A 20,144-nucleotide genomic window follows, 5' to 3' on the forward strand; every position below is an offset into this window, starting at 1 on the left:
GCCCCTCTGCCAGTCCCCGAGCCTGACCCTCCCAGCCCCACTGCCAGCCCCCAGAGCAGCCCCTCTGCCAGTCCCCGAGCCTGACCCCCCAGCCCCTCTGCCAGTCCCCAGAGCAGCCCCGCGGCCAGACCCCGAGTCTGACCCTCCCAGCCCCTCTGCCAGTCCCCGAGCCTGACCCTCCCAGCCCCACTGCCAGCCCCCAGAGCAGCCCCTCTGCTAGTCCCCAAGCCTGACCCCCCAGCCCCTTGGCCAGCCCCCAAAGCAGCCCCGCGGCCAGTCCCCGAGTCTGACCCCCAGACCCTCTGCCAGCCCCCGAGTCTGACCCCCCCCGACCCTCTGCCAGCCCCCAGAGCAGCCCCGCGGCCAGTCCCCGAGCCTGACCCCCAGCCCCTCGGCCGGCCCCGCCCCCTGCCGGGCGCCGCGCTCCCCAGGCATCGCTCTGCTGCCAGCCCTGTTGCCCACCTCCGTGCCCGGCAGAGCCCCCGCCCCGCGCTCGGGCTCCATCATCCACCCCGCGCGCTCCTCAGGAGCCCGCGCCAGACCCGCCACCGAAGGGTCCACTTCGAACGAAGCGCCAACGACGCGGGGCGGCCTCGGCCCCGCCCCCTGCATCTACCGCCACCACACGTCACGTCGGCCTCGTTCCAGCGTCGACGTCCAACGGCTCTCGTGCAGGAAGACTCGACCAAGCCCCACGCTCCGCCTGGGGTCGGTGCTCCTGCTCCTCCCCCTCCCCCTCCCCCTCCCTCCCCGGTCTTCGGCGCAGGCCGCCGCGCGCCTCCTCTCGTGGCCGTGGCCCGTGGCGCGCCAGCTACCGAGTCCTTCCGGCTAAGTCCCGCCGCGCAGCGGCCCAGGGTCACCGCCTGCAGCCTGAGATTAACCCCCAGAGCAGCAGGCGTTAAATCGCTCCGTTAGTGCGACCGGGGCAGGGCCCCTTGCTGGGGGAACGGGCAGAGGAAGCGGGGGGAGAGGCTGTGGAAGAGCTGGTGAGATTTGGGGGGGAGGAGGAGGGGGGGGAATAAAAGGGAGAGGGAAAAACAACAGGAAAGAGGGGGAATAGAGGGAACAGGCGATGAAATGAGAACTCAGACCACAGGAATCAGGATCGGGAGGGGGGAGAGCGGGACAAACGGATTTAATACTGGCTGAGGAAGGGGTTTTTTTCAGATTACTCATGGATTATGTAGTTGATTGTGTAGTTTCGGTTATGTGGCTATTTAGGCCAAGGAAGGATTTAGGACAGCAGTTAGGCAGACCCTGTGCGATAACAGCAGGCAGCAGAGACTGTATTAGCTGCTGAGGGCGAGGGAGGACTAGATGATCTATGTCCACTGGCCTCAAAGGCTACGCTGCAATGTAAGATCAGGGTTAGTGAGACCTGAGTCAGGTGACCTGTGAGGGGGAACCCTGGGCTTGAGCATCTATGTTGTACTTTAACCATTTGTTAAGACTTTTCTAACTCCTGCTCAAAACTAGGGCTCTGGCATCCCCAGGGCGGTGACAGACCCGAGTCAAAATAACCACTCCTCTCTCCCAAAATGTGGCTGCTCTAGGCCTAGGACCATGATGTACTATGGGACAACTTTACTGTCCAGCCTGCACTTACATTTTGCTTCACTCCCCATTGCAAACCCAGGAGGATGGCTGATAGTGTGCTTGCAGATGAGTGATTAGAAAAGGATGGGTTAACGCTGACCAGAACTGTTGGCTGTTTGCAAAGCATAGCTGACTTCCACCTTCAGTAGAGTGGATTGTAGATTGTTGAGCTAGAGCAGGGTTCTCAAACTGGGTCAGAACCCCAAAGTGGGTCAGGACCCTGTTTTAATGGGGTTCAGGACTGGTGTTAGACTTGCTGAGACCTGCGGCCAAAACCTGAGCACGACTGAGGCCAAAGATGAGCCAAGGGCTTCAGGCCTTGGGCTGCGGAGCTCAGATTAGAGGCCCCCTGCCTGGGGCTAAAGCCCTGAGGTTTGGTTTTGCTCCAACCCCTCCCCCCTGTTGGTGGTGCTCGGGGGGGGGGGGTGAGGCTTCGGTCCCGCCTCGGGTCATGTAGTAATATTTGTTGTCAGAAGGGGGTCACGGTGCAATGAAGTTCAAAAGCCACTGAGCTAGAGAGAATTAAGGCAGTTGTCCTATGGAATTGTGGGATACTTCCAGCTGACTCCCAGGACCTGAATCAAGCAGGGCTGCAGCTGCACTGCAGAGCAATAGAGCTCAGACCCTGGGTCCCAGTTTAACTCAAGCTCAGACCCTCCAGCTCTGCAGGGTCCTGGGACATTGGATCTGAAGCCTGGGTTAGCACAAATTGCAGTGTAGATGCAAAGGGGGTTAGGCTTGAGCCTGGGTGTACATTACAGTGTAGACATACCCAAAGAGTATGTCTCCAAACCCTCTTGAAGTAAGCCTCCCAGCCCAGTCAAGAGACTCAAGCTAGCTGTGTAGATGAGGCTGTGAAGCTTACCCACCCTTCCTGTGCTTCAGAAACCAAGCTGTAATTTCAAAGTGCTGTTTACAGAGCTATTTCTAGAGTGCCAGTGTGAACCCTGTTAGCCTGACTTAAGCTGTGAGGCTCACTTCCTTGGTCTGAGTAGACATACCTAATAAAGTATACAGATTTCTGTCTCAGTTGCAAGGAGCACTAGAACAGACTAATGGATCAGTTTAGTCTGATTGCCCAGCTACAACAGTGTTACCAGATTTGCCTGTTACTTTGGGGTATGCTCATTTATTAGGGTTATTCTTGGGATGGGGTTCTGTACTTCTATCGATGTACTACTTGTGTTCTCATAGAGCTCTATTTCTCCCTGCTGCAAGTTCCCTCCCAATGGCGCTATCCTGCAGGAGCTAGGTTCCCCAGGGCTGGGTTCTTCCAGCCCCAGAATCAGATGAACACACACACATTAATAGCGCGTGTCTGAGAGGACTGGGTTAATCAGCACTCCCAAGCTACCCCTGCTATGTCCCTGGACTCAGCAGGCGGGGTCAAGCAGCATTTCCAAGCTGTCACCCTCACAGGCCCTTGGATTCAGCAGGCGGGGTCGAACAGCATCTCCAAGCTCTCACCCTCATATGCCACGGCACCGTACTGGAATAGAGTGCGCCTGAGCAGGCTGGGGGGAGCAGCGCTTTCAATCTGGCACCCTCATATGCCCCTGAACTCAGCAGACTGGGTCGAGCAGCACTTCCAAGCTGCCACCCTCATATGTACCAGGTTCAGCACATCCCTATCCCCACTTTCACGTTACAGTTGTTCTGGTAGTAACCCACTTGAGTAAACCCTACAGGATTTTTGGGTGCTGCAGGGACCTTTAGTTAGATACAAGGAGCGTTGCTGCAGAGTGAATGAGGAAGCCAAAAAACACCCAGGGGAGGGGAGGGAGGGAAGAGAGAGAGAAGCAACCAGCTTAACCATGAAAGTTATTTTTTGCCAGGTAATAACCACAGGGGAGCCAAACAAGCAAAACAATTATGGTATTAAATATAACTTAAATTTGATCATAAAAGTCAGGTTTAGAAATAACTGATCACACAAGTCATGGTCAGAAGGTTATACCTAGAGAGAGAGAGAGAGCTGGGTTCTCATCATTCCCTGACACTTGAATCGATTAGGGGTCCCAGATGGTAATGGTAGCTGAGGGTCTGGAGTGCAGGAGACAGGCAGAGCCCCCAGCATGATCAGTCAGCAGAAGATGAAGTCCCAATGGAACAGATTCAAATTTTGGATCCAGGCATCAGAACACTTACTTGAGCATGGGTTAGGAAAACAACAATGGTTTAAGGGAGAACACTAGATTTGTTTATGGGTAAACTGATGGCTCAAGGAAGTATACCAAAGTTGTTTTGTTCAGGCTAGACAATAGGAACTGGTCATTCCTGGCTATGGGCCGTATTCCTTGGAGGGAGCTCACAATGAAATTAGGGGGCTTCAGTATTTTGGATACCAAGAAAGGATTTATTACTAGAATTGGTCTGATAACCACTGAGTTGGGTGTGTGCAGGCATGGGTTCATTAACGTCTGGAGCAGAAATCCCCCATCAGGCAGTGCTTCCGTAATCCCAGAGTTCCATGTGGTTCTTGCCTTGGAATCTCTGTTCTCCATCCTGTATGCTAATGGAGATGCCTCCCTGTTCCATCTTTGATGCAAATAAGGCTAGGGGAGTTTCCTTAATCCTTGTTCCAGGAGTTCAGGTTTGTCTCCCACTGCCTTTTCATTGTTTTTTGTAAGTCTTTCTTCTGATCGGCTTTGGTTCAAGAAGAGGCTGTGGGGGGAGGTCTTTCGTGAGTCAGACAGGCTAAATACTGCGCCCTGGTTCCCCAAGAACACTATGCTGACAGGTAACAACAGTGGCTCATGCCAGATGCTCAAAAGGAAGGTTTGAAACATACTATCCATCTAATTGTGCAATAGCATACCATGGGGAAGATTTTTTCCCTACACCAGCTGGTTTTTATCCTCCCAGATGCTGTTTTCATTCACAAATGCCTAAATCTTCCTCACCCCCATCCTCTCCTTTTTTTACATTTACTAAGCTCTTTCATACAGTTATTCTTTAGTTATTATTCTTTGGTTATTCTTTAGCCATGAATGCCACAGAGTATACATTGCCTTAAAAAAAAACTTGTATCCATTTTATATTTGCTACCTTTTAATTTCACTGAATGTTCCCTTGTCCTTGTATTAAGGGACAAATAAATGGGAGCCTTCACATTTTATGAAATTCTATTGTATTCTCTCTCACGCTTCTCAAATTTAACAGTCCTAGCCCTTTAAATCTCTTCTCATATGGAAAGCTCCTCTGATTCTTCATTGCCTTGCTTTAAACATTTTCTGTTTGTGTTGCCTTTGTTCAGATATGGTGACATATCATTCATGTATAAAATTACATGAGGCAGAATTCAGCACATCCTATACCTCTCCAAAAAACTGAATCTCCCATTCCACAGAAATAAAACCTCCTCATATAGGACTATTGTATCTCTTCTTTATATAATATTTTATGAAGTACTCCAGGGATGAATTCCTGGCCCTCTGAAGTTAATGTGAACTTTGCCCCACCTGAAATACATTCAAGAACAAAAGATGGGACAATAGGGAGAAAAGAGGTTTTATATAATATGGAAATACTGTTGACAGTAACAAGTGAAACAATAATAGTAATATACAATATGGAGAGAGGTTTTATGTAATATGGAAACATTAACATAGTAATAAAAGTAATTATCATTGCGAGCAATTATGTAGTGCTTTATATGTTAAAAGCATTTTACTAGCAGTAACTAGTTAAAGAAGGAACAAAAGTATTGCATTACCAAAAGGACTAGAAAACTGGAAACAGTCTCTGGCTTCCATGGGAACCCAAAATGTGAAATGGGTATAGCTAGGACATCCAAAAGCTTCTTTTGTTTTGTTTAAATTAGAAGGTTACATTATTGTCTAGGTTTTGTTAGTCTCCCGCTCTACATGCTAAAGGTGTTTCAATGAGAAGAGACATATTCTAGAGATGCTGCCAGGGAGGAAAAGATGGATAGCGCTCACTGTGAAAGTGTTTATGTATCCATCCTCTTTGAGAGCAGCCACTTCACTTTGATTTCAGTGTGTCTCCTGATTTTTGCTTATGGAGGTAAGAGTCCTTTAAACTGAATACAGTAGAACCTCACAGTTACGAACACCTTGGGAATGGAGTTTGTTTGTAATTCTGAACAAAACATTATGGTTGTTCTTTCAAAAGTTTACAACTGAACATTGACTTAATACATCTTTGAAGCTTTACTATGCAGAAGAAAAATGCTGCTTTCCCTTTTTTTAGTAGTTTACGTTTAACACAGTACAGTACTTGCTTCCCGCACCCGCTGCTGCCTGATTTGTGTACTTCTGGTTCCAAATGAGATGTGTTGTTGACTGGTCAGTTCAGAACTCTGAAGTCCTACCGTAAATCTCTTGGAAAGAGGAAGAAAAACAGACAGAGCTCCCATCTTTAAGATCAAAGAAAGGGAATAACCCAAATCCCGTGTCTAAAATCTGGTGACATTACTGATTTATGTTCAGTGAGAGTCACCAAAAACAGATTACTTTGCCATCCACAGTTCAAGAAGAGATGACATCCCCAGGACTGCTTACAATTTGTAGTAAACTGAAGGTGTGACTGAGAACCAATCTGGAAATTATTTTAACCTTCTTGTATGTAAATAAAATAAGATAAAAATCTAAAAAAATCTCCCTTTCTATTCTACCACAAATCCCCACTCCCTATCCCCAAATTATCCAGCACCCAACACCCCATCCCTCACATCCACATTACACCTCCTCCACACAATCTATAAAACAACCCACTCCACTAGCACTCAGCTCCCCACAATTCACTCATTCATTCCAGAATACCCCAATTTTCTAGCATCAACCACCTCTCTTTGATATCAGAATGATCAGTCCAACAGCCAGCTCTCTTCCACTCTTGTTTCTCCACACTCATGCCCAGTTCAATTCCCCTCCTCTGCTTGAAGGGAAGAAGGTATTTGAACAGGGATCTCCTATCTCTGAGGAAAAGGCTCAAACCACTGGGCTATGGGATATTCTGATTAGGGATGTAAATATTGTTTAAAAAGTTAACCGTTAAAATGATTGAAATATCATTTAATCGGTTAACCAATTATAGGGAGAGGGGCCACTCCGACCGGGCTGGGGCCTCTCTGGCTGGCCCGGTGCTGCAGCTGGGGGTAACGGTTAGGGTGGGTTAACCGGTAAGACTAGTGCTTACCAGTTAACAGTTTAATATTTTACATCCTTAACTCTGATGTGGGGTGTCCTCAATCTCTCATGTTGAAGCTGTTCCACTTGTTCCTGGGTAAGTGTTTTAACCACTAGGCTAAAAGTTATAGGGGAGGAGGCTTCTCCTACTCCATCAGGATTTTGAATGTAGCCCGAATCTGCTAGGTCTGCTCAGAATATGCCTACTGGCATGGGCTCTGCAGGCAAGGTAGGAGGATCACCCAACTTCCCCTGCTCCGAGCATCACGCTGGTGTTTAGGTGTCCAAATGCTTCCAGTGAGGTGGCAGGGTGCATGCCCAGAGGCCGACACTTATGTGACTAGGAGATGGTTACAGTGAAAATTTAGGTGCCTGTAGAGTTAAGCAGCAGCTTACTGGGGGGGGCGGCGGCGGCGGCGTGCGTGGTTTGCAGCAGTGCCGAAAACTGAAACTTAGACTCCTTTCTGAATCTGGGCCTCACTCCTTTTTATATACCCCAAATAACCAATGTCTGCTACTGCTTTCTGTTCCATATTGCCACTCTAATCCTATACTACAGGGGTGGCCAAACTTACTTTGACCCTCTGAGCCACATTTGACAATCTTCAGAAGTTTGAGAGCTGCTGGGGCTCTGGGCTTCAGCCCCATGGGAGGCACCTTACAGGGTCTTGGGGCTTCAACCCCACTTCTGCTAAAGCCCTAAGCCCAGCAGGCATGCCCCACAGGGCTGAAGCCCTGAGACCCCCTCCCCTCTGGGCAGAAGGCCCTACCCCACCATCCCGCTGAAAGGCAGAGGTATCAAGCTCCCCCCCAGTCTGGTCGATAGAGAATGCGGGGAGGGGGATCTGCGAGCTGCAATTTAATTGTAAAAGAGCCGCATGCAGTTCACGAGCCATGGTTTGGACACCCCTGCTATACTAGATGTGAACGCAAACTGAGACTTTTCCTACACGCAATACATTTATAGGGTTTCTTTCCTGTGTGGACTCTCAAATGCACTTTAAGTGCTGAGCTCTGTCTGAAGTTTTTTCCACATTCACTACATTTATAGGGTTTTGCTCCTGTGTGGATTCGCGAATGCGCATCAAGGGCTGAGCTTTGTCTGAAGGTTCTCCCACATTCATCACATGTATATGGTCTCTCTCCTCTGTGGATTCTCAGATGCACATTAAGTGCGGAGCTCCGTCTAAAGCTTTCTCCACATTCAGCACACTTGTAAGGTTTTCCTTGTGTGTGGACACTCCGATGTGAAATAAGTGCGGCACGATCACTCCGGGTTTTCCCACATTCAGAACATCGATAGAGATTTTCTCCTGTATGGATTCGGTGATGAGTCGCACGTGCCGAGCTCTGACTGAAGCTTTTATCACACACTGAGCATTTGTAGGGCTTTTCTCCTGTGTGCGTTCTTCTGTGGGTAATAAGCGATGAGCTCTGTCGGAAGCTCTTTCCACAATCACCACATTTGTATGGTTTCTCTCCCGTGTGGATTCGCTGGTGTCGGATGATGGCGGAGCTGTCACGGAACCTTTTCCCACATTCTTTACATTGACGGGGTTTCTCCCCCGTGTGGATTCTTCTGTGTATAATAAGCGATGAGCAATCACTGAAGCTTTTCTCACATCTAGTACAACGGTAGGGCTTCTCGCCCTTGTGGCTTCTTTGGTGTACAATGAGGTGCGAATTCTGACTGAAGCTCTTCCCGCATTCTTTACATTTATAGTGTTTTTCACCCGTGTGGGTTCTCTGGTGTCTGATAACATTTGACCGCTGACTGAAGGTTTTCTCACACTCATTGCATTGATAAGGCTTCTCTCCTGTGTGGATTCGCTGGTGTTTAACCAGGTCTGAATTCCGAATGAAGCTTTTCAAACATTCACCACAACCAAAGGGTTTCTCTGCCACATGGATTCTCTGATGCTGAGTAAGATAGGAGTTTCGACTGAAGCTTTTCCCACATTCAGAACACTGATAGGGTTTCTCTTCCACGTGCACTGTCTCTTGCTCAGCAAGGCCTGGGCTCAAAACAGAGTCATTCTCACGGTCGGATGTGTTTGGTTTATCTTCAGTGTGATCATCATCTTCAGGTTGCCTGACACTTACTTCTTGGGAAGGGGATTTTCTCTGTCTCTTCCCAGGAGATTTTCTGATTTCATTTTCTGACTCCTCCGGACTCTCACAAGCTTCTGTTTGGTCAGTAGTCTGGGAAATATTCCCTCTAAATCTTCTTGACAATGCGCTACGTGTTTTCATTTTCCCAGGACCTTCCTGAAGACGAATGCCCTTCTTAAGTTTACTCACGACTCTGGCACTTGCTGGAATAGAAAGAGAAATGAGACATGAATAATTCCCTGTGCTTGTGAGAGAGAGGAAGCCTAAAAAAAACAAAAAGAAAAAGAAAACCCCCACACACCACAAGTATTTCCCACAAATAAACCACACTTCCTAACATTTTAATCCCAAAGCCCAAGTCCCCCAGTACATGTGCAGGAAGTGGAATGAGAAACACAAAGGGAGTGAGGTGAAACTGGCAAGAGAATGGGTGTGCAGTGTATTTTTGAAGGGTATTCTATTGAAACACTTGCTCAGCAACACATGCTTTAGGTTCCTCCACACTACAAAATGGGCAGGTAGGAGCACAGCCCAGAGCACAACGTATGTTGTTTTACTCCATACCCCAAGCTGAGCACAGGTTCAACACACTCATGAGGCCATGTTTAAGGGTTTGTGTGTGGCTCTGGGCAATGACATGGATCACATGTCCCTAGCCTACAGTATGGACTTTGACCCCTTGAGTACGTCTATCACTTGCCTTTCCTCAGAAAATCCTGCTCTTGACAGATTTTGCAAGGGGGCAGGGGAGGAACGTGGTAACCTTGGTTCCCCCTTCAGAAATTCCCACTGTAACCACTCCTCTCCCCACTAGCTTCATTCCCTGTAAGTCATCAAGTGTTCCTCCTCTTTCAGTCCTCTTCTGCTTATCTGGTAGAGAACCAAAGGGTTCTAATGGGCTTTTTTCCTCTGTGTAGACCATCCCTGTTCCCTCACTTCAGGGGCTAGACCTTCTTTCCAAATTAAAATAATCCAAGCCCCATGCATTCTGTAACAAGCTGGACCTAAATTTTGCCTGCAACACTGGCACAGCAGATTGGAAATTCTGTAGCAGCTTCATGTAAAAAGCCACCAGTTATTTTATGAATTAATTATGAAAATGTATAATACAATTAGTACAATAGCCCCTTTATCATTTACATTGATTTAATGTTCCTCACCTGGGAAGAAACTTTGGAATGTGGAACAAATGCATTAACTGGTTGTTTCTGCTTAAACAAGTAGCAATGGAGTAGTTAACATTTTTCACATTTAATTTGTCATTCAAATTGTCAGTGTTAACAATTTGAGATGAGTGAGGCAGTTCAAACCCCTCAGCTATTGTTTCATGCTGTCTGCAGACTTAGGAAGACAATGCTGAATTGACTATATTAATTTTCAAGGTTTTCTTTATGACCACCAGGGATAGGAACATTTAAAATGAAAGTTGAGATTCTGGTGCACAGTTCTGAAGCAAGGAATGGATCCCAAGGCTGCATAAGAAAGACATAAGAAAAAGAAAACACTGGTGGAGTGAAAAACACCACACAATTTGGTTATTTCCTCTTTCCAACATTCTGGAGTATTAACATTACAAAAATGCATGGAATGTAATTTAATTTTCTAGACTGATTCTTTCTGAATGGGTGGACGAATCCCAAAATTGTGCATTGGGATGGGATCCACAAAGGTACTTAAGTCCCATTTTCAGATGCCACTGTGATCTGCAAAACTCCCACTTGGCTGCTGTCCAACCCTATAGGCACCTAAACTTGCTCGGCACTTCAGTTGCACTTGATAGGCAAGTAGGAGAGCACCTGCACTGCTGCCCTACACTAGGCATCCGGATGCCCATCTTCCACCTGAGTCCCAGAATGATCCATTATCCAGGGAAAATAAGCATTCATCTGCCTAAGTCATCTGTGGAAGCCTGATCCAGTAAGCATGCTCAGGTTGCCTAACATCACACAAATCATCTGCACACACCTCCCGCATTATAACCTTTAGCCCAGTGATCAGCGCACTCACCCAGGATGTGGGAAACCATCAGTTCAAGTCCTCCCTCTGCCTGATGAGAAGGGATTTGAACAGGTGTCTGTCAGATGAGCGCCCTAACCACCGTTTCAGGATAGTCTAATGTGTGTCTCTTTCAATCTCTTCTACTGAAGTTTTTCCACTTTAATTAAATAACTGAATAATTAAATATGAATTTGGCCAGAAAAAGATTAGTGAAAGTACAATAACTAAATAGTGCATGCAGGTGCTTATAATAAATCGCACAACAACAAGCCAGTATGGGCAACTCAGCACTCCTTAAGCCAAACAAGCCAGTGCACAGCCCCTGGATTCATGGAAGGCTCTACAATAATATAGCCCCAGCAGTCATAAAAGAAAGATAAAGAGATGTAGAGAGGGAGGAAATAAAGGAGAGAAAAGGTAAAATGGTGCATTGGCAAAAGGGAGAGGAGACAGAGTTTGTGATGTCACCGAGTTTGTGATGTCATCAAGTTGCTATTGGGAACTGGTCTGCAGCAATAACCCTGCTCAGAAAGTTCCCCACCTTCTCCTCCTGACCCACCTCAGGTAAAAGCAGCAACAGGAAAAGGAACAAAGTGAGGGATAGGCAAGGAACCCAGAACTCCCTCCATGGTCTTTAACACCTCCCATAGTTCAACCTTCAAACTTCCTCCCATCCCCACCCACATACAATCCAAGAAAGATGAGGTGTCAGATAGCAGCATGGGCCTTCCTGATTGTTTCTGGTGAGTAGGGAAACTTATCATCATCCCTGACACTGACTTGTGATAGGGGACAGGAGAGTCCCCTGTTCCCCAGCCTCGCTCATTGCAAATCAGGAGCCTCAGCACCTCAGAACTAGGAAGGAGGGGCCGCGTTTACATATCAGTGACTGTAATTATCCATATCTAAATCTTGGCTGCACAGAGCATTGCCTCCTGGAGTCCTTTTCTTCCAAATGCTTTAACCTGCCAATTTGTTGACTTTGAACACACACCTTACAGCAGGGGTCTCAAACACGCGGCCCACGGAGTTATTTGCTGCAGCCCGCCAAGCTCCCCGCACCCCCCCGGAGTTATTTCCTGCAGCCACCAAGCTCCCCTCCCCCGCAGCACGCCGTGTCCCTGATCCTCTGCCTACCTCCAGGTGCTTCCTGCGGCCAGTGGCGCTTAGTGCTTTCCAGGAGGGAAGGGGGAGGAGCAGGGACCCGCACGCTCAGGGGAGAAGGCGGAGAAGAGGTGGGGATTTGGGGAAGGGGTTGGAATGGGGGCAGAGAAGGCGTGGGGCCTTATGGAAGGGGTGGGGGCGGGGCCGGGGGCAGCGGGGGGAAGGGTGTCAGTGATGCAGTCCTCAGGCCAATGTACTAGTCCTCATATGGCCCTTGTGGTGATTTGAGTTTGAGATCCCTGCCTTATAGCCAAAACTAGAGAAACACCCGACACCTGGCTTTTTTTCCCCAGTCTGCCACATTAACCAACACTGAAAGGACCAGGGTCAGACAGAAAAACATATATAAAAGAATTGAACTCTACGCAGTAGCCTGGAAGCAGACCAGAGAGTTGAAAAGATTTAGCCACAGCAATCAGTCAGAACAGTATCCTACAACAGAAGAAAAAGAACTGCAGGTGGCTGAACTACAGATTACAGGCAGGGCCTGACGCTTCCCATTACAAGACCCTGCTTCCAGTTACTTATAACTTTGCCAGACTTTAATGGTTTCAGCCGAAATGTTCCATACTGGGTGCCTGCCTCAGCCTGAACTTATTTATTTATTTATTTCCGCCAAAGTGGTTCAGCCATTTCTGAGAACAGACGTAAGGGAACAACACATGTTCTGGTAACCTTTTCCTTGGAAAGCTCTAGTGCTCCTGTGCTTTGGAGCGCAGTCTTGAAATTGGCAGGGTGCTAACCTTTGTGTCAGGGATGTACCTTTGCCATCCCTGTGAAAACATAGGCACGGGAACTGGGGGTGCTGCAGCACCCCTGGGGTCCTGGCTGACGACCTCAGCTTGGGGGTCCAGTGGACGGGGCAAGGGGGCTGGCTTTCAGCACCCCCACTACTAAAAATGTTCCAGCGCTACTGTGTGATAACCCACTCAAATATGGCCAAGTTAAAAACCCCTGAAAAAATCTGTTCACACAGGCTTGGCAGAGACTTCCTGGATTTCAGCAACTAAAATCTCCAAAGATTGTGTCTTCACAGAACACGCTCAAGCCTCTCACAGCTCTTAGTGCTAACCACATGCCATACGCACTATCCCCACTGAGCACGCGTCATCCCCTCCCAGCTCCTACGCATGAGCTGGCTGCACATGTGCCATCACCACAGGGGGACTGAATATGCTCCCTCCAGCCCAGGTCAACAAGGGTAAAGCCAAATGTTCCTTGGAATGGCTGCTCCCAGCTATGGTGCAGGCTAGGGTGAGGCGGAGCACTGGAACTGAGTGTAAGGAGCCTGTCTCTCCTGTGTTGTCAATGACACACGCCTGCTGGTGTCCAGGCCGTGCAGAAGATGAAGTCGTCTGATTAGAATGCCGAGTGGACAAAGGTCAGACCACAGGAAAGGGAAAGGAGTAGTCTGGGACAAAGAGTCTAGTGAGACAGTCTGGAGGCAGCAAGAAGATAAATGGGATTGCTCGAGCAAAGAGACCAGGACTGGGAGGAGGCTGGGACTAATGGGGCAAGGAGACAGGGACTGGAAGCAGTACAGGGAAACAAGGGGAGGACCAGGAGCTAGTTGGCTCGGAGGAGATGGGGAACACAGAGTTCAGAAGAACCACGGAGAGGGGTAGATTGGACTGCCTGGGACTAGGTGCAGGGCATGGGAGAGGCGTAGGAGATACTAGCTGGGGAGACCGGGATTCGACAGTGAGCCCAGATGAGGAGACTAGGAAAACCTTAATAATGTTCTTTAAAAGCAGTCTGTGTGTGTGCATATCTCCAAGTTTTTTAGTGTTATATACAGGTTCATTGAATGTATGAATCCCCGAGAGAGCATGCACACAAATCCATCCGCCACTGCTTTCTAGAAGATTCTGGATCCATTTGCCAAGAATGGGGATTTATAGAACAAATTCTTGAAAGCAAACAATATCCCACAATTCCCTTCCCAGGGAAAAAAGAGGGGGAGGTGAAGGAGAGAGTTAACAGCACAATTCAAGGCCCCAGTCCCAGAACAGGGAGTCACAACCATCATTCTGGCCATCATTCCCAGGAAAGGTGAGAAGAGGTCTCCCCCATAATTCAGGACCCCCTTCACAAGAGAAGGGGTCACTCGCACAGCTATGGACCCAATCCCCAGGAGGTGGGTTTCCTCCCAAAGGGTCAGGTCATCCTACAGTTCTGCACCATGTTTTCAAGAAATTGTCACTTCCACAATTCTGGACCGCATACCCAAGAGAAAGGTTATACCCACATCTACATCCCTGCAATTCTTTCCCCAATGTCTGTCATCTGCAGCATTTCACTTCCTTCCTGCTCCTCTTTTGCAGTACTCTCAAGCTGGTGTTCTGCTGCCCACCTTCAGGATGAGGGCTCATTGCTAATGGGAACACCACTCTCAGAGCAGGAGTATGATCAGTTCTTCAAACCTCTTCGTGCCCCTTACCGAACCAGCGCCATCTGCCTCATTCGTGCCTTGTATGGCTGCCAGAATTCTTTGATCCAGAGATTGGACCAATACGAAAACCATGGACTCATCCCTCAAGGTAAGGCTGACCACAGCATCCAAAAGCAGAAGGACTGGGGTCTCAGACCATCTGGCACTAGGAATGATCAAATGACAGATGGGAAGGAGTCCTTAGGTGCTTGGGTTTATAACAGGGATGCGGAGGAAGCCATCTGCTGATGGGGTTTATTCATTCTCTTTCCTTCTCTTCCCAGGGGGATATGTATATGCAGTGGAGGGTTTTGTTTTGGTAGAGGTTTTGAGGGTTATTATCTACATGTTACTATGTATTTATATTAGAGAAGGCAAGTTTGAAGAATGTGTCTTGCCTTCTCTAATATAACTAGAATATAGTTACTCTACATTACTACAGAGAATTATTTCCCAGGTATCTGCCTGACAGGTCTTGCCCACATGCTCAGGGTCTAACTGACCACCATATTTGGGGTTGGGAAGGAATTTTCCCCCATGTCAGATTGGCAGAGAGCCTGACGGTTTTTCACCTTCCTCTGCAGCATGATTGCAGGTTTATACTAATGTAAATGGTGGGTTCTCTGTAACGTGAAGTCATGTTTTGAGGATCTCAGTAATTCAACCAGAGGTTATGGCTCTATTACAGGAGGGGGTGAGGTGAGGTTCAGTGGCCTGCAATATGCAGGAGATCAGACTAGATGATCATGATGGTTCCATTTGACCTTAAAGTCTATGAGATAGGAACTGAAGAGAAATAGTCCCATTTAATTACATCACATGAAGGGACACAACTAAAGGATGTGGAAAAAGTGGAAAGAGTAGATCATGCTGGTGGGAGAGCGACACTATATAGGAAAGCAAGCACAGAGTCAAATATAGTAAAAATATTCAATAAATCAAATAGTACATGGAATTTTTATCCATAGAGATTCTATGTTTGAATAAGAAGAGTATAGCAGCAGGAATATATTACCTGACCAGGATGGTGACAGCGATTGCAAAATGCTCACGGAGATTAGAGAGGTTACTAAAACCAGAAAACTCAATAATAATAGGAGCTCTCAACTATCCCCACATTGGCTGAGTACACGTCACCTGAGGACAGGATGCAAAGATAAAATTTCTACACACCAAATGACTGCTTCTTGGAGCAGCTAGTCTTGGAACCCACAAGGGGAGAGGCAATTCTTGATTTAGCCCCAAATGGAGCACAGGATTTGGTCCAAGAGGTCAATATAGCCAAGCCACTAAGTCAGAGCGACCATAATGTACTAAATTAACATCCGTGCAGGAGGAAAACATTCCAAAGAAACCCACCAGAAGTAGCATTTAACTTCAAAAAGCGGGGGGGACTACACAAAAATGAGGAGTTAGTTAAACGGTAATTAAAAGGAACAGTCACAAGAGTGAAACGCCTGCAAGCTGCATGGAAACTATTAAAAAACACCATAGAGGATCAAACTAAATGCATACGCCAAATCACAAACAGTAAAAGGGCCAACATAGGGCCCTACGATCCGTTTTATTATTGTGGATTTTTGGATTTATTATTTTCTGATTTTTTCCATTTTAAAAAAAATTAATTCCATCTTTATGTTTTTAAATCATAATTGTCTGATACATTAACAATTAAGTAGCCTTACTATAAATGCATAAAAATGTTCAAAATTGGATTGCAATGAGAAAAAACTGATTTTACAGAAAAAATCCTGCAATTTAAACAACATATCCTGCAGATACACAATACAGGGTAAAAGTCACACATTTTAAATCACTTTTTAAAGTAGCACTTGGTAATATGATCAAACTGATATTGCTGAACAGTAACATGCTCCTGGACAGGAGATGCACAGCTCTGCATGGAAGAGACTCCTGTCTGGGAGCATGTGAGCCACTTGCACACACTAGCACGACCAGAGACAGCTGCGGGTGAGCCTGGTGCCCGCCCCAATGGGTGGGGCTGAGGGTGGTACAGCCACACCGGAGGAGCAGTTAATGGAAGGTGCTGGCTCCTGCAAGCAGTGGCCCGACATCCTGCTGCTTTCACTGCTGTGGTTCTCGGTAAAGCCCTGCAAGTCCACAGATATCTGCATACATAAGTTTTGTATCCACACAGGGCTCTACAAAAAAGAACTTGAAGAGCAACTAGCAAAAGACAAAAAAACTAAACAGGAAATTTTTTAAGTACACCAGAACCTGTGGAACTCATTGCCATGGGATGTTGTGAAGACCAAAAGTAAAATGGAGTTCAAAAAATAATTCGATAAGTTCATGGCGGATAGGTCCATCAATGACTATTAGCCAAGATGGTCAGGGACACAACCCCATGCTCTGGGTGTTGTTAAACTTCTGAGTGCCAGACACTCGGACTGCATGACAGGTTATGGATCACTCGATAATTACCCTGGTCTGTTCATTCCCTTTGCAGCAACTGGCCATTGTTGGAAGACAGGATACTGGATTACCTGGACAATTGGTCTGACCCAGTATAGCCATTCTTATGTTCTTACAATCCTGTATTGTTTTTTTTAAAATCACCGTGGGTCATGAAGATGACCAGCCAGTGCTGGGTTTTTAACCACTCAAACTTTGGGAGGTTACTGGATGGCACTGAGTTTTATTATTGGCAGATGCGGACCACCCAGTCTTGGGATTTATAACTGAGGGTTAGGAGAAGTGACTGTCCAACACTGGAGTTTTTCAATAAATTTAATTATTATTTACCTCTCTCTAGGGCCTGTATGCTCAGACCTGCCAGAAATTCCCTTCTTCGCAGACTTTTGTACATTTACCTTTTATCGCTGTACTATGAAAAAGTATTTTGTTAAGGTGAGTCTGAACTGTTTCCAGATGAATCTGGTACTGAGGAATGCACTGGGGTGCGCAGACACAGGAAACGGCTGGTAGCACTCAAAGAGAGTGGAGAATGGGGGGCGGGACGGATGAAGGGAGAAGGATGATAAAGAATTGTGGGAAGAACAGAACATGAGAAAACTAAGAGAGGGAGCATGTAAAAGAAGGAAGGAGAGGAGAATAGGAAGACAGTTGTACAGAGAAATATGGTGGGCAAGAAAGGAGTCAGGGAGAGATTTTTTTTTGCCTGTCCTGATGCCTATGAGAAAACTTTGGATGATAGGAATGGGAAATGTGTAATTGTGTAGCAAGTGCTGACCCCACACACCTAAGAAAAGAACGGGTGCAGGGTCCCTGTGCTTTTCTGCCTTCCTCTGACGTACCTCTGCTCTTCCACAGAGGGTTATATGCCCAGAGGAGATCCAAAGCAAGACTGGTAGGACACGAACCTTCAACCAAGATGTCACTGCCAGTGATACACTTTTGCCCCCAAAAAAGACCTCTACCCAGTCTTCCACCACCGCAGGACCCCTACCTCCTTCTGGTACAGGAGCAGCTGCTGTCAAGGATATCCTCCTATCAACTTCACCCCAATCCAACTCCCACACGAGAATACTCTTAATCTTCTCTCAGAGCCCACCTAAACCTCAGAGCATACCAGGAAACTCCCCTGTCAACCAGATCAGAGAGGAGGCTGAAAGTGGCCAGCAGCAAGGAGAGCTGTCCAGCCCCCAGGAGTCCCATCTACCCACCAGCGACCTGGAAGACCTCTTCCTGCGGCTAAAGGACCCCAACGTGCAGCACTGGATGCAGGCAATGCAGGTGCTACTGGCCAAGCTGAAGACAGCAGAAGAACAAGAGTTACAGGCTACTTCCCTGAAGCTGCTGATGGCACTGAACCATGCAAACATGCAGCAGGAGGCTAAGCCAACAGCCACAGAAACAGTTCAGGAGAGAGAAAAACAGACAGTAGGGAAGGAGCAGCTATGAAGCCACCCTGGCTGGTTTATATAAAAGAAGAGTCTGATGTGCAAGCTTCAGTATAAGCTGACCTTTGAAAGGAAAGCATCTTACAGATGGGACTTCCCTGAAACCATCAGGGTAAGGGGAGGAGCTCGGGATACTAAATATGTGAAGTCCCTTTAAGGTTTCCTGCATTTCCCATAGCCAAGGTGTGGCAATGAAGAGGGAATGCCTGGCTGTTTTGGGTTTGAAGGAAGGTGGATCCCATCAGCTGAAATGGAATGACCAAGGACTGAACAGGAAGAAAGCTTCCCTTTGGAAACAATTGTTCTAAGTGAAGGTTTCCCTCTTTCATATGAATAATTTTTCTATTGTGTCATTCTTTAAGATGGGAGGTCTCCATTCCTAGAAAAAGGGGGAGGGGGGCAGGGATGGAGAAAGTGACTCATACTTGTCTGTTCAGGTTTGTATCCTGCCCCAAAAATGCATACTGTTCTGCACAGATGAGAGGGGATTTGTGTGTGATTCAGTACATACGTTAGGAGGAAGTCAGGCCCTTCATCCGCAAACGTAGGTGTTTCCATTCAGAGCCAAACACACATTTTCTTCTCAAAAAATGAGACGTTCCAGTTGAACACCACAATGGATAGTCTACAATCAGGAAGGTCTTGCCCTCCAGGGTAATTTCTGGTTCAGGACATTTCCTCTCCTACAAGCATGGTGTCCGTATCTTGTGATCTACTCCTGGAATAGAAGGTGTAAAAAAAACAAAGGACTGATATTGATTTCAATAAGTGATCTCACCTGTCCCAGATGGGAGCTAGATCTCTGAATCCACCTCAGAGGATCTTTTGCTGTAGTGGCTGGAAATGGTGCTCTGTTATTTTTATAAATAGAGGACAGATCTGTAAAGATAATTATACAAAAGCATTTGCAAGTGACAGAGACAAAGCTGCCAGGGAGCCCGTTACGGCTTCCTGATTCTGCTCTGAACTGGTGCCGAGTGTACTCTGGAGGCTGCTCTAAACTGAACCAGCTCATTATGTTTTCCAAGGGACCACATGCTTGCTGAGGAGAGCCAAAGCACATATGCTGGCCAATTACCCTGCCCACCTCCCTTGCCCCTTTGTACTGAGAGCAATGGGAAGGAAGTGTAGAAACCAGCCCTGCCAGCCAAGCAGTTACATGAGAATCTCAGATAGGGTGGATAAAAATCATTATTTTTCTGAATTTTTAAATCAGATTATAGAAAGTTTTTCTTTTTAAAAATGTTTAAAATGAAATCTGAATTTAATACAAAATATGTAAAGGCCCAAGCTTATTGCAATCTCTTAAAAACAATTAAATAAAAAGTAAGTATGCTGAATCCATGAGCCCCTATTAAAAACTTTAAGTTAAAGGATGCTTTTCTATGTAAATAAAGAATGGGGGAAGGGGGAGAGAAATCTAACTTTTGAGGTTAAACTTTATAAACATGGCACAATAGGTCACGTATTAAGGGCTTGTTTTGTTTAATACAAATAAATATGCTATTTTGTATCTTCAATTAAATTCCATCCTAATGCAGCTTGACATAAATCATTAGCAAAAAGTTAACCATCCAGTAAATAAGCAAGATTATTCACCATTTTCTAACATACTAAAATGTACAATTGATAAGAATCTGAAAATATTAAACTATATAATTGCTTAAATAAATCTGGCCTAGGGGAAGTATAGTACATTGGGGTGGTATGGAGGTTTGAAGTAGCAAAAGAACTAGGTAGGTAGCAAAAAAATGCATCAAATCTAGTGTAAAGGTTCTATTTAATTGTAAATCAACTTGGTTTAATGGT

At 46.6% G+C, this 20,144-nt stretch overlaps 2 protein-coding genes across 2 annotated transcripts in view; one reads left to right on the forward strand and one right to left on the reverse strand.

The window, feature by feature from the left end:
- The first annotated feature begins 3,399 nt into the window (after positions 1 to 3,399).
- On the forward strand, positions 3,400 to 18,593 carry ACRBP (acrosin binding protein). The gene is made up of 4 exons (XM_077827603.1): positions 3,400 to 4,189; positions 14,345 to 14,560; positions 17,228 to 17,322; positions 17,746 to 18,593. The coding sequence occupies exons 2-4, from the start codon at positions 14,398 to 14,400 to the stop codon at positions 18,334 to 18,336; spliced, it is 849 nt and encodes a 282-aa protein (XP_077683729.1). The 5' UTR covers positions 3,400 to 4,189; positions 14,345 to 14,397; the 3' UTR covers positions 18,337 to 18,593.
- LOC144270805 (uncharacterized) overlaps positions 5,091 to 20,144 on the reverse strand; it is a 36,200-nt gene continuing 21,146 nt past the window's right edge. Inside the window, exon 3 of the mRNA XM_077827587.1 lies at positions 5,091 to 8,744. Within this exon, the coding sequence (XP_077683713.1) occupies positions 7,659 to 8,744 (1,086 nt within the window). The 3' untranslated portion in view covers positions 5,091 to 7,658. The remainder of the gene's footprint in view (positions 8,745 to 20,144) is intronic.

The sequence above is a fragment of the Eretmochelys imbricata genome, chromosome 1, assembly GCF_965152235.1.
Source record: "Eretmochelys imbricata isolate rEreImb1 chromosome 1, rEreImb1.hap1, whole genome shotgun sequence".
NCBI classification, from domain to species: Eukaryota; Metazoa; Chordata; order Testudines; family Cheloniidae; genus Eretmochelys; species Eretmochelys imbricata.